This window comes from Diadema antillarum, unplaced genomic scaffold (genome assembly GCF_040938485.1).
Source record: "Diadema antillarum isolate AM-2024a unplaced genomic scaffold, OU_Dant_1.0 seq00002010_RagTag, whole genome shotgun sequence".
Classification (NCBI taxonomy): domain Eukaryota; kingdom Metazoa; phylum Echinodermata; class Echinoidea; order Diadematoida; family Diadematidae; genus Diadema; species Diadema antillarum.
In genome coordinates this window covers 111534-125323 of record NW_027272665.1, presented here as the reverse complement: position 1 = coordinate 125323, position 13790 = coordinate 111534, and the positions used below count along the sequence as shown (strand labels likewise).

At 44.8% G+C, this 13790-nt stretch overlaps 1 protein-coding gene across 1 annotated transcript in view; it reads right to left on the bottom strand.

Annotated features, from left to right (window-relative positions):
- The window catches only part of LOC139713595 (uncharacterized), a 44675-nt gene that overhangs the window by 1052 nt on the left and 29833 nt on the right, over positions 1-13790 (bottom strand). The window contains exons 13-19 of the mRNA XM_071625302.1: positions 9866-9910; positions 9214-9417; positions 7409-8425; positions 6534-6718; positions 4769-4868; positions 3979-4174; positions 902-2936 (exon numbers count right to left, since the gene is read on the bottom strand). Coding sequence (XP_071481403.1) covers positions 902-2936; positions 3979-4174; positions 4769-4868; positions 6534-6718; positions 7409-8425; positions 9214-9417; positions 9866-9910 — 3782 coding nt within the window. The remainder of the gene's footprint in view (positions 1-901; positions 2937-3978; positions 4175-4768; positions 4869-6533; positions 6719-7408; positions 8426-9213; positions 9418-9865; positions 9911-13790) is intronic.

The window sequence follows — 13790 nt, the reverse complement described above, 5'->3', positions numbered from 1 at the left end:
AACAGTATCACATCATACATTGTATGTCAACAATAGCACTACTCACAAGTGGAAAGAGGTCGGAATTGAAATACTTACACACAATCAAACTTATGCATATCATAGAGCTGATGGTATCACTTTTAGATGTGAACTAGAAGGTAGATGAATAACAGCTCTAGCTGGTTGGGTGTCAAGTATGTTAGAGTGGGAGGGCATAACTTTTGGAAATACTGTGTAAATCTATTTTGAAGTGCATGCAAGTATGTCAGCCAATCTTTTTGCAAATCCTTCCTGAATTCATGCCTTATTTTTGTGACTTACATTAAAAACATTATCTTCTAAAGTATTCACTAAATCTCACTACTGTAAAAGTGGAAATTTTCGTGGTGTTGAAATTTTCGCGCATTTCGCGCAACCAGAAACTAGCGCGAAAATAAAAGCACGCGAATATTTTTGCTTGCCATATGTTCCTGTGCGTGATGTCTTGATTCCGCGGAATTAAAAACATGCGAAACTCTTCTTACGGGGCCAAGCGCGAAAAATTAGTCGCGCGAAAATATCCACTTTTACAGTAATTCATTTCATTATACAGGTATCTCTACCACGTTGCTTCTAAAAACAAAGTTGTAATATTGAAGCCATATGGAAGCATCTTTGGCATACACAAAGATGCCACATCAAAAAGATTGTGCTACAATGGTACTATATTTGCAAAGTAATCTGCAACACTCGCACAGTTTAACCCAAAATGTATTCTGTTCATAACACACTCAGCTATCCCTCCATTCCTACCCTCAAACTTGGCACAAATACTATACTATGATGCCTCCATCCCCACCCCCCCCCCCCCCCCCCCCTCCAGCACTAGCACAAAATTGAATTTGCTTACAAGTCTTATGGGTCAGCTTGTTAGTTATACCTTTGCTGCTGCCACCGAGTTGCTGCTACTTGGCGCGAGACCCGATGATGCTGGCTGGCCGGAGTAGCCAGATGTTGATGGCTGGTCTTCCCTCGCAACAGTCCCTGCATCTCCGCCAGGGCCCATTGTGGCCGACGGTCCACGCACATCTCTAGTAGGTGCCTGCTCCTTCTCTCCTCCTCCTCTTGCGACGAGTTCAATTGAAGACGGCATGCCTGCATCTGTCAGCGGGGTGCTGGTCCTCATTTCGGATTCGTCGACCACAACCTGGGACAGATCTGCAGAGGAGGCCGAGCTCTGAGCAACTCTTGGCACGGAGTCTCTTTGCTCTGGATCGACAGAGGAGGCTTCACTGGGTTGTTCACTTTGTGGACCAGCTGAGGCTGCAGCAGGCTCCTCCATGTTAGCATCCTGGAGGGATGCCTTCCCGGTCTGTATGGAGGAAGCTGGAGAAGTGTCATCATGAGATGCCTCTGAAGATCTTGCCACCTGATGTCCTGTGTCCTCAGTAGAGCTTGGAACCTTCATCAGGCTGCCTGAGCCTACAGGCGTGGCGGACACTTGGGAGATGTCTTTGCTAGCACCAGGACTCTCCTTTCCACCTTCTGCAGGAGTGGATGCTGTGACAGGTGGGTCTGCTTGCTCAACAGAAAGCTCTTCAGTTTCCTCGGCAGTGGCTTGTGATGTACTTTTGGATGCATCTCCTAATACTCCAGAAGTCGTACCAGTTCTAGATTCATCCTTTCCAGCTTCAGAACTTGGTGGTGGATCAGTGTCCATCTGTTCAACAGTCTCTGAATCTCCTGCCCGAACCACTGTCGTCATTGTGTCCAACATGCCCTCTGCTTTCCTTGCATCTTTTTCCGAAACAGGTGCAGTTAAAGACTCAGAATGGGCTGTAAGAGATGCGGTACTCTGCTCTAAAGACTTGTCATATGAGGGAAGAATGACCCTGGTCTCACTGTTAAGGGATGTTCCTTTAGTACTGTCTGATGTCACACTTCCAGCGGCAGTTGAAAACTCCCCCGACTCTTTGCCCACATCACTACTTCCGATGGTGGGGGTATTTTGTGGACTAGGTAAGGTCTTATCATTTGCAACTGCATCGGAGGGCAAGATGGGTTTTGAACCACTGTCCTTGCATGAGGGGGCTTCAGCCTTCTCTGCATCTTTAAGCGTGGGACTTCTGCTAGGAGTATACCTTTCCTCAACCTCCATATCCTCATCTGCATCGTCATCGGAGTCTGAATCGTCGATGGGGACATTTGGCTTCTTATCTCTCCTCCCGCCATGGGTGAGTGGTTGAATCCGCATCATCCCAGCTGCCTCCAGCTGCTGCTGGCTGGGGCCAGCTGATGTGGACGGAATGTCACTGATGTCCACTACCGGGCTTTCTCCACTGGACACGACCTCCCCCTCGGTGGAGACAAACTTTACACTGGGTGGAGCAATGTCATCTGTACTGGATGAGTCTTTCAACATGACCTGCTTCACCTCTTTATTTGGAGGAGGGGCAAACTCCATCCCATCGCTCTTCACCACGTTGTCCATGCTGATGACGCCTTGGTCTGCAACGGCCCCGCCCACGGCTCCTGGATACAGCGACACACTCTGTGGCACGCCCTCATCGGACATGCCCAGCATCTCGCCCGTTTCCATGGCACCAAGTTCCTGATCCTCCTTCATCAAGCTCCCATCTATCATCGAGGATGCTGCCGAGGAGTCCAGACCGACGTCGCAGGGCAGAGCCAGGTTGGCCAGGGTGGCCATCTCGAGGTCTCCACTCATGGCCATGATGCGGGCAATCTGCTCCGTCTCCATGGGAGTGAGGCTAGCCTCCGGGTCCAGACTTCCTTCCAGATTGCCCTCTAGGTTTAGCGAGTCCTTGAAGCTCTGCATGCTGGACTCCAAGGTAGTGCTCAGGCTGGAGTCGAGGCTAAGTTCCTCTGCCACATCTGGTTTCTCTGGTTTCTCTGGCTCTTTTGGCTTGACCCAGGACTCTGCCCACAGCTTAAGGTCTGGATGATTTGGGGTTCTGAAGGATGTTCAAAAGGAACAGAGTTAATCTTCCACTTAAAAGTAAATGATACATGAGATGGGGGGGGGGGGGGGGGAGGCAACAAATGATACATTGATAAAATTGCGTAAATCTTGATAAAACTGTGATACGTTTGTTAAACCCTCATATCTCACATATCTGTGACTTTTGAATTCTTGTAAATTGATAGAATCTTTTCCACAAAAACAAAGATATTCTTTTATGAGCATTGCCTCATCCTGATTTTCTTTTCATACCATACACAAGTCTTCTAGGGCATCTATTTCGCAGAGTTCAGCAATTCAAGAACAACACAGAACACACAAAAGCAACCTATCCACAGAACTCTAAATTATTTGTTGCTTTTGTCTCCTTTCTTTTTGTTTTTTTTTTCTTTTTTTTTTGGGGGGGGGGGAGGGGCGGAGGTATATACATGTATTACAGAACCTGTCTCAGGGATGAGACAGGTTGGGCTGGTCACCAAAGCCCTCCAGCAACCCGAACAACCTCCTCCACGACGTAGTTGAGGGCTCTTTATCTCTGGGTGAGCAGCATCAGCGATTGAAGTCTCGTCGCCCTTTCTCCCGCCATGCAGCAGCGCTAAGGGATCAGACTTCAACATCTGCCAGGTATGGAGAGCAAGCTGGTAAGACACCCACCAACCTGCCCAACTCGTTGTCACGCCCAATACATCTGTCCTCCAACCCCCCCCCCCCCCCTATCCTGGTGCGAACCTCCCACGGAAGGAGTGGGTGACATTGAATCGGATTTGAACGGGAGTTGGACGTTTCAACACAGCCATGCATCGGTGGGGGGTCAGCAGCCTGCCAGTGTGGTGCACTAGAACAGACTGCTCAACACATCTTGAGTGAGTGCCCTGATCTCCGACCACCTGACAACATGGACCTCACACACCCTACCCCTGAGACTGTAGCTTGGCTAGAACAACTGAGAGACGTTGCTTAGCTGCCGCTGCCTTATACGCAAGAAGAAGAAGAAGGGATGAGATGAAAAACGGAAAGTGGCAAAGGATACTCACTGTAGAATGTGAAGCTTCTCCCTAAGACCCCGGAGGACCTCGTTGATGACGTGCATCTCTCCGATGAGGCGGTTGGTGGCGGCCAGATTGTGAGCCGCCTCCTTGCAGTGCTCCTTGGGGGCGGCGGTGAAGCCTGCCAGGGCGCCGTTGTCGATCCACTTCTGGCTGTAGCGGTACTTGGCCCGCACACGCTGGTCTGCGCGAGGTGAAAGCAAGGGGCCATGACAAGGTGTGTGTATGGGCGGGTGGAGAACGGGAAGAGGGGCATGAGGGGTGTGTGTGTTGGGGGGATGTTGGGTGGAGAATGGGGGGGGGGGGTTAAGAGGGAGTCAAGCTCATATATGACTTGTGGCATATGGATTCCACAGCATCAACCACACATCCTGCCAGCTTATGGGTTGCATTTATGACAGTTGTGAATAAGAGGGGAATGAAACCCAAATATATATGAACTTGTGGATTGAGTGAATGCAGCAATATCAGTAGAACACATCAATCAAGTTTGAAGAAAATTGGACAATCCAGTCAAAAGTTATGAAATTTCATAAGTTTCAGTGCATCCATCACTGGATGAGAAGACTACAACAGTTTGTGACATCAACACAGTACAAGGATATAAAGAAAATACAGAGAAAATCCCGCAAAATTTCATGTTCTATGAAAAGTGCACATTCCCTCAACTTTCTATCATTCCACCTGCATTCTGAAAGAGGGAAGTCAAGTGCTCTGTCATTATGATAGTAAAATGGGAGACAGAGGGAGAAAAAGAGAAAAGTTCATGTTGTTTTACCTCTTGGGTTGCAGCAGAGGACACAGACATACTGGTCAGGGATGGTGGACTTGGTCAGACCAACACAGCTGCTATGCTGCCAGCACAGGCATTTCTCACACTGTTCACAAGAGCAAGAAAAAAAAATCACACAATCATAAACAGCAACACAAACATATTCAAATTCATGAAATTCTTCCGTCGAGATGCTTTCATTGCAACTGATTGACAAATTGCCCTGCATCGACGTAAATAAGCACTGAATTGATCAGTGTTTTAGTAGTAGCCATGATAAAAAATCATGGGCGTACATACGCTCGAGTATGTACGCCTATTACGCTTATTAATGTCGATGCAGGGCAATTTGTCAATTAGTTGCAACACAAACATAGTCATCCATTATAATCTGTGAGAGGATGACAATGGCCAGCGGTTGAACACACCCCTGATAGGGAAGCAGGACACAATGAAATATAATTGTATGTGACCGTGCGTCACAAGACCAACAAAAAGTGGCGGCTATGAATCTTATGTGAGGACTCAAAATAGGTGAAATGAGTCAACGTAGTCAATCTTAAAGGACAAGTTCACCTTCATAAACATAAGGATTGAGAAAATGCAACAATATTAGTAGAACACATCAGTGAAAGTTTGAGGAAAATTGCACAATCGATGCAAAAGTTATGAATTTTTTAAATTTTTGTGTTGGAACCGCTGGATGAGGAGACTACTACAGCTTGTGAGTCATATGCGTACAACAGTATAAAGAAAATGTAAAAGAAAATTCAACATATTTTAACTTTTTTGGCATAATAAAAGTGCACTTGACTTGCCTCTTTCTAAAGGCAGAGGGAATAATATTACCCATAACATTTGTCGGTAACGAGTCAGGGGAATGTGTACTTTTTTCAAAAGAAGGAATTTTGTGAAATTCTCTTTATATTTTCCTTATATTGTTGTACGCATGTGACATCTAAGTTATTCATACACTGCAGTAGTTTTCTCATCCAGCGGGTACTGCACAAAAACTTCAAAAATTCATAACTTTTGAACGGATTGTCTGATTTTCCTCAAACTTTCAATGATGTGTTCTACTAATATTGCTACATTCTCTCAATCCTTATGTTTATGAAGGTGAACTTGTCCTTTAAGTTTTTCATATTTTCTGATTGAGCCATTCTTCAAAGCTCGAGATCATAAAACACATGGGAAATTTTCCTACAACACTTTATTTGGTTGATCTTTGAAGGTGGAGGTTTGCATGGTGGTGTAGATAACGGAGATTAGGTTTACGTTCCACCCATGTGGTAGTCCTGAAAAGGACTGTTGGAAGAGGGGATAGTAGATCATTGATGAGGGAGAAGAAGCTTCTCCTTTCCCACTTCTCAATTATCTACTATCTCCTCTTCCCCTTTCAGGACTACCACATGGTGCTCCGTGAATCCAATCTCCATTAATGCTTTATTTTTTTTGTTTATAAAACAATATTTTTACATTTTCTGCAATAGACATGTGTAGTAATAGAAACATATATTTCCATGAAACTTGCAGTATTTTGGGGGAAAAGACAGCACAAAATACTGCAAAAAAAAAGTAAGAGTTAGCATCTCTGATAGAAAAAGAGACACAGCGAGAACAACCTACGGTTCTTCCATTTATCTCTTTCATGATTCCATCTTCATTCTTCCTGTGTTGGAAAAAGAGCGAGAGAGAGGAAAGACTGATGCTAAGACAAAATAAAAAGTGACAAAGTGAGAAATGGTCGACTACCCTCTTTTTCCTATACCTGTATCATGAATCCCTCTTCTGTCTTCCGGTAGCAGATGCAGCGCACTGTCTCCCCATCCCCTCCCGCCCCCCTCTCGGAGCCACCATCGGGGCGATCCACACTCCTTAGCAGCTGGGACTTCAGGATGGGCGCAGGGTGACGGCCAAAGCTCTCTGACTTGTACTCCGAGACTGGTAGAGGCACTACGGTAAAAAAAAAAACAGGAAAGCCCGCTCACCAATCATTGCAGAATTTCAAGCAACCACTCAACATCACTTTCGCTAACTTGCCGGGGGACAGTGGCAGGAACTCGGCTGATTCACTTTTATGTGGTTTTCTAGGTGAAGATGCATATATTCTAGTCCAGTACCAAATGGCAGCCTTCCTGTGTTGGGTTGAGCTCTACTTTGCACAAAACTACTTTCATCTCTGTTGCCTTTATTACTGTTTTGATAATCAATGGGACTGACATCACTGCACAAAAAGTACATACATTAATCTTCTGTGTCAAAATCAAAGAGAACTACTTCGTGCCATGAATGCCCTATTAACACTCATGTATGATTGCACAAGGAAGATCTACATGATACTGATAAGAGCAACCATAGAAATGTTTTCATAACAGTAATGAGAAATGAGCAGTTGCTACCACGACTAAGAGATAAACAATAAATATGATCTTCTCTTTAAAATCCATCTGGATTCATTCCATTGCCAAGTTTAACCTCTCTCCTTTTCTGTCAAATTGGTGGAAAGTAATACAAAATTAAGACACAGGAAATACCGTACTAAGTTCTTTTACACAAACAACTCAACAGTTCTAAATAGATCTCTCTTGATTCCTGAGATGAATAGTGTTATATGATGAAAACAACTATACTTGAGCCACTTACTTTCGAACTGGAACTCCTTCTTCTTTTTCGGCACGATGTAGTCGGCGATTTTGCCGTACTTCTCGTGACTTCCGGTCATCCTCAACTTTCCCTCCTTCTGACGCTTCTTCTTCTTCTTTTTCTTCTCCTTCTCCTTCTTCTTCTTTTTCTTCTTCTTCTTGTCCTTGTGCTTCTTGTGTTTGTCCTTGTGCTTTCTGCGCTTGAGTTTTTCCCCCTTGGAGGAGCCCTCTCGTTTCACGACCCTCTCCGCCTTCGAGGAGCTCCCCTCTCGGGAACCGATCGTGGACGGGGTCAGAGCGGCACCCGCGGTGTTCGCTTTGGACTCACTCTTGGTGGACGGGGCCGCGGTGTCAGACTTCTTGGACTCTGCGGGGGAGTGGCTGGCCGCAGAGGGCCTGTGTGCTCCATCTGCTTTCGAGCTGGCATCGCCACCGCTGGAGGTCTTCTTCTCGTCCGCGGAATGCGCTTTCTCGCTCTTGCTCTCCACTTTGATTTTGGTCACCATGGGGGGACGAATTTCGGTCTTGCTCCCCTCATCCTCCTTGTCCTTTGACTCCGTCTTCACAGAGGGTGAAGCTTTTGCCTCCTTCGCTTTCACCTCCTTACTGTCCGTGTCTTTCACGACCTTTGCCTCTTTGGGGGATTTCCCATCCTTGGAGGATTTCCCTTCCTTCGGGGATTTCCCTTCCTTTGGAGGCTTGGTGTCTTTCGGAGACTTCGCATCCTTGGGAGATTTTGTCTCTTTAGTTGGTGGCGGGGTGCTCACTGGCTGAGCCTTGGGGGTTTTGGGGGCAGGAGGAGGTGACTTTGGGGATTTCATGACCGGTGGAGGGGAGCGGGGCGCCTTCATGGGATCGGGCTTCTTGGCGGGGACAGGCGTGGGGGAGGCGAGCGTGCTGGGAGCAGAGGAACGTTTTGTGGAAAGCTTGGCAGGAGGCGAGGAGGCCGAGGGAGAGGTGGCAGGTGAACTGGAGTTCCCCGAATCACGACGAACTTTGGCGGATGTGGCCATGGTGGCTGAAACAAGAACAGAAGATAAATATGGCAATGACACAAACAATGGCAGAAGTTGCAGCTGAAGTACTAGATGTCCTAAGGATGGTGATGATGATGATGATGATTACAATGACGTCTTATTTGCCCTTTTCACAGAAACAATACTAGGTACACCTTATATAAAAATGGAACATCTGCAATGTCCTTGTGACTATGGTTGCATCATCATCTACGTGTAGGCTCAACTTAAGCCAACATCTGCAAAGTTCTTTTTCAAGAAGTGGCCAGTGTGTCCCATTTTTCCCAGCAATACTCCTATGAGTTGGAGCCTAATTTCATCTTGCATTACACAATACTGAAATGTCTGACATCAGCTCTGGAACACATAGACAAGCAAAAGCTGTGCATGCCATCGTTGGTCGAGAAGCAAAAGGACGCTCCCACTCTCTGTAGATTTGTGCACTGACATGGCTTATCTGCATACATATCAGAGAGTAGCCTGCAAGTCCAGCCAGTTGCAACAATCACCAAGGCATCGATTCCATATGCCCAAAGCTGATTGGTTGTTGCCTAGCACCTGTCACTCTCTACTGCAATTACTGTCGTTATAAGGAATGGAACATGCTTTATGATATGGGAACCCTTGTTGTCTATTGAGGAGATACATTTTTTTTTTTTTTCAGTTCTGGACTTTGAATTAATTTTGCACTGCCATTAAAGTAAGCCTTTCCATGCTTTAGTAAGCAATCATGTGTTGCTGTCATTGCGAAAGTAGCTGTAGCGTGGACATTCCACTGCAGTGTACTCACCGGAATAGTTCCGCTTGCGCTGCCTGCTGGTGGCAGCCTTCTCCTTGTCAAGAGGTGTAGCCGGAGAAGGGAGGGTGTCGGTGTGGTAGTACTTCTTGTGGGACTCCAGCAGGCTGGCCTTGCGGAAGGACTTGGTGCAGCCCTCCACGTCGCACTTGAACTTGTTGTGGTCGAGGTCGACGATCAGCTCTTTGGGAGCGATGACTGTGGAGGAAATGACGGGCAAAATGGGTGGACTACTGTGTTTGTGAACAAGACTAGGTGTATATTGTGTTATGTGAATGGCTGACCACTCTAAAAACCATTTCACTATCATCATTTGTTCCATCACCTCTTCTCTTGATCATCCTTTCTCACGTTCAATAGCTTGAGGTCATCTGGTCAGCCGCCCAGACAGATTTTACGTTGTAGCAAATTTATCAAAAAGCTTCACAATTGCTATTTTCACGACAGATCTTTAAATTGAGAAGATTTAGGTACACTCTGTAAATGCATGATTCAAACTGGCAAAATTTGATACTTTATTTTCTGATTAGCTCAGATTCAATGAATATGACCAGCCCTAACATATCTTTGTCTGATATGGGATACACAGTGAAATTCGGAGACTGCCGATCTGCAAGAATCATAACAATTTGCTGCCAATACTTACATTTGGTGGGATCCTTCAGATGACCAATTTCAGTGTGTGCAAATACTGTGGACAGACACAAGAATGGGGTGTAAGCATTCATAATACCTTGAAAACTAGAAAACTTGAGAACCAGAGAACATCAATTGAAGTATTGCCAGGGGGAGGCACAAACTGAATTTTGCTACAGTCATTGGTCCTAGAAAATGGTGAGTACCACATCATGACTTCAAGACTGTGTGTGGAAAAGAGTACACGCATGATGGTGGAACATGCTTCATGCAAGATCCTCACAAACAGAACAGAGCTGTCATCTTTGTATACAATGTTTAGTATACGCCATATATTTAGCTAGTCTAATTTTCGGTGAATCAAAGGACTCATGACAATTTCACAAGTGCTTGAATTTGCGATTGGGGAGCACAGTAATGAACAGAGAAATGTACATGTGCATGGTCAGGATCAGAGTAAATATTTTCTCGAGTTGTTAAAATCCCCGAAAAGCACTCGACTCGCAAAATTTGCAAAAATAAAAACCTTGCGAAATATATGGCACATACAATTAGTCCTTCCTACACTTAAAGGGCTCCTAAAATCCAAATGCATGTTGACTTGTGTTGATTTATGATACCCTCAACATCACTTTTGTGGTGAAACAAATATCTAGAAACATTCCATATATTTTTAACAATTTTTTTCTTCTATTTTTCTTCAGATTACTTGGGAACGCCTACAAAAAATCCTTCAAAACCAATATTCCTCAGATGGCCTCATCTGTCAATCATTGCTAAAGTACTGAAATGTTTAACAAAAGACATTGGAATGCACCGTCCCCTCGACTCAGCATAACTTGCACGTTCCCTAGCCATGTCTTTTTTAGTCACATTAATATCACAGAAACATGCAAGTTATGCTGAGTCGAGGGGAAGGTGCATTCCAATGTCTTTTGTTAAACATTTCAATACTTTAGCAATGATTGACAGATGAGGTCATCTGAGGAATATTGGTTTGGAAGAATTTTTTGTGGGCGTTTCCAAGTAATCTGAAGAAAAATAGAAGAAACTAGATATATCGCTACGGCGACTGATATGCCTCCGCCATAATGCATGGTTCTCCTAATAGGTCTATAGTACAATGTCTTGACAACGTGTGATGACAGTTTCAAACAATTGGCAAAATATTAAAATGACAGGTTTGACACAAATGTGCTGAATGTTCACTTTCCTAGAACTAGGTTCAATTGGATGAATGATTAAAATGTCAGAGTGCAGGTATTTGGGGAACTGATGATTTTTACTTGACTTTTGACCCTTTTATAAGTTTATAAGTTTATAAGTTTTATAAGCATTGAGTTATTTTTCAAGGTATTGAGAAAAAGTATAATTTCAGTATCAAATGGGAAAATAGCATTATCTAAACCTGGCCTTTGACCTTTGACCTCACAGTTCCAAAGAGAATCACTGTTAGGTTGACAATGTATAAATATGTAAGTTTCATGATGATACCTTGAGTTACTTTTGAGATATGGAGGAAAAAGTGCAATTCAGCACTTTCACTTGACCTTTGACCTTTTGACCTTTGACCTTTTGGCAAGAAACTTCCCACAGAATATATATTGGGTAATACATGTATACATCCAGTTAAAAACAAGAGACCCGCGGGTCTAGCGCTCACCTGAGTATCGCAAGTTCACCTTTCACGCAGTCACTAATCTAAATTATTCACAGCTCTACTAAAATTTGACCAGGCATTCTGAAGTAGAAGATGAAAATGTACAATAAGGGCCCAAATTTTTAAAGATTCCTTAATTTGGGGAATTGGGGGCCCCCTGGGGCCCTCTGGGTGGGGCATGGTGCCCATTTTGATAAATTGAGATCCTGACCCCCTAAGGATGCTACCTGCCAAGTTTGACGAAAATCTATCATGAGGTTTTCAGGAAGAAGATGACAATGTACGATTCAGGCCCCCATTTGGACCTTCCTAACCAACCCCCCCCCCCCCCCCCCCCCACTCCTGCCCCCAAGAGGGGCACCCCTGGATCTCCTATGAACAAACTCGAAACTACAGTCATTAATGTACTCACTCATAGTATTATCTTAGCTGTATAACTTCTGATTCTAGAGAAAATTTTTAACGATTCCTTCATTTGGGGGGTTTGGGCCCCCCTGGGGGCCCCCTGGGTGGGACATGGTGCCCATTTTAACAAATTGAGATCCTAACCCCTTAGGGATGCTACCTGCCAAGTTTGGTGAAAATGGGTCATGGGGTTCTAAAAAAGAAGATAAAAATGTACAATTTAGGCCCCATTAGGACCCCTCCTCACCTCCCTCCCCTGGGTCCCAAGGGGGGCACCCCTGATTCTGCCATGAACAAACTTGAAACTGCAGTCCTCAATGTACTAACTCATAGTATTAACTTAGCTCCATCACTTCTGGTTCTAGAGAAGAAGATTTTTAAAGATTCCTTAATTTTGGGGGATTTGGGCCCCCTGGGGGTCCCCTGGGGGCCCCCTGGGTGGGGCATGGTGCCCATTTTAACAAATTGAGTTCCTAACCCCCTAGGGATGCTACCTGCCAAGTTTGGTGAATATGGGTCATGGGGTTCTCAAGAAGAAGATGAAAATGTACAATTTAGGCCCCATTAGAACCCCTCCCCACCCCCCTCCCCTGGGTCCCAAGGGGGGCATCCCTGATTCTGCCATGAACAAACTTGAAACTACAGTCATCAATGAACTAACTCATAGTATTAACTTAGCTCTATCACTTCTGGTTCTAGAGAAGAAGATTTTTAAAGATTCCTTAATTTTGGGGGGTTTGGGCCCCCCTGGGGGCCCCCTGGGTGGGTCATGGTGCCCATTTTAACAAATTGAGTTCCTAACCCCCTAGGGATGCTACCTGCCAAGTTTGATGAAAATCGGTCTTGGGGTTTTCAAGAAGAAGATGAAAATGTAAAAAGTTTACGCACGACGCACGACGGACGACGCACGACGGACGACGGACGACGGACGACGGATGACGCACGACGCACGACGCACGACGGACGCCGGACGAAGGGCGATCGCAATAAAAAAACCTTCATTCATTGCATAAATATAAGGAAAGTAGTGATATTTTGAGGAGTTGACCTTGACCTTTGACCCCCTGACCTTTGACCCATGACCCCCAATTTCCCTAGATAATCACTGCCCATCGGTACAAGCATATATACTAAGTTCCATGAAGATACCTTGAACCATTTGTGAGATATGGAGAAAAACATGAAATTTCAATTTTTTTTTCACAAAAATAACCTGTGACCTTTGACCTTTGACCCTGTGACCCTAAAATCCACACAAAGTATTATCCCCCAAGGATATACCCTCATACCAAGTTTGATGTAAAACCACCACACGGTTCTTGAGATATCGACAAAAACAAAACGCGACGGACGGATGACCCGAAAACATAATGCCTCCGGCCACTTTGTTGCGGAGGCATAAAAATCATTAAAAATATAATTATGGAATGTTTCCAGATATTCGTTTCACCGCAAAATTGATGTTGAGGGTATCATAAATTAACAAAAATCAACATGCATTTGGATTTCAGGGGCCCTTTCATACCTTTTTGCAATAATTCTAATCAAAATCATAATACAGCTAGCGGCCACCAATTTTGTATGCCACGGCAGATTTTAAACTGTATGAGCGGTAGCCCTGCCAGAATTCAACACATTGTTTTTTGGCTTTGCAGTTGTGCTGGTCATGCATAGCGTACAGTTCAATGATTACCACCACTATACATGCACCTGGCATTCTGGCATAATAATGCACTTGTGGAAACCTTGCTTTCCATCATATGCATGCAAGTATGCAATGACGCAATCAATCGTGGTGCCATGTACATAACCTTCACATATAGTTTACTGTAACCTGCTGAGGATGAGTCTCGAGTATACTCGGGCAAGT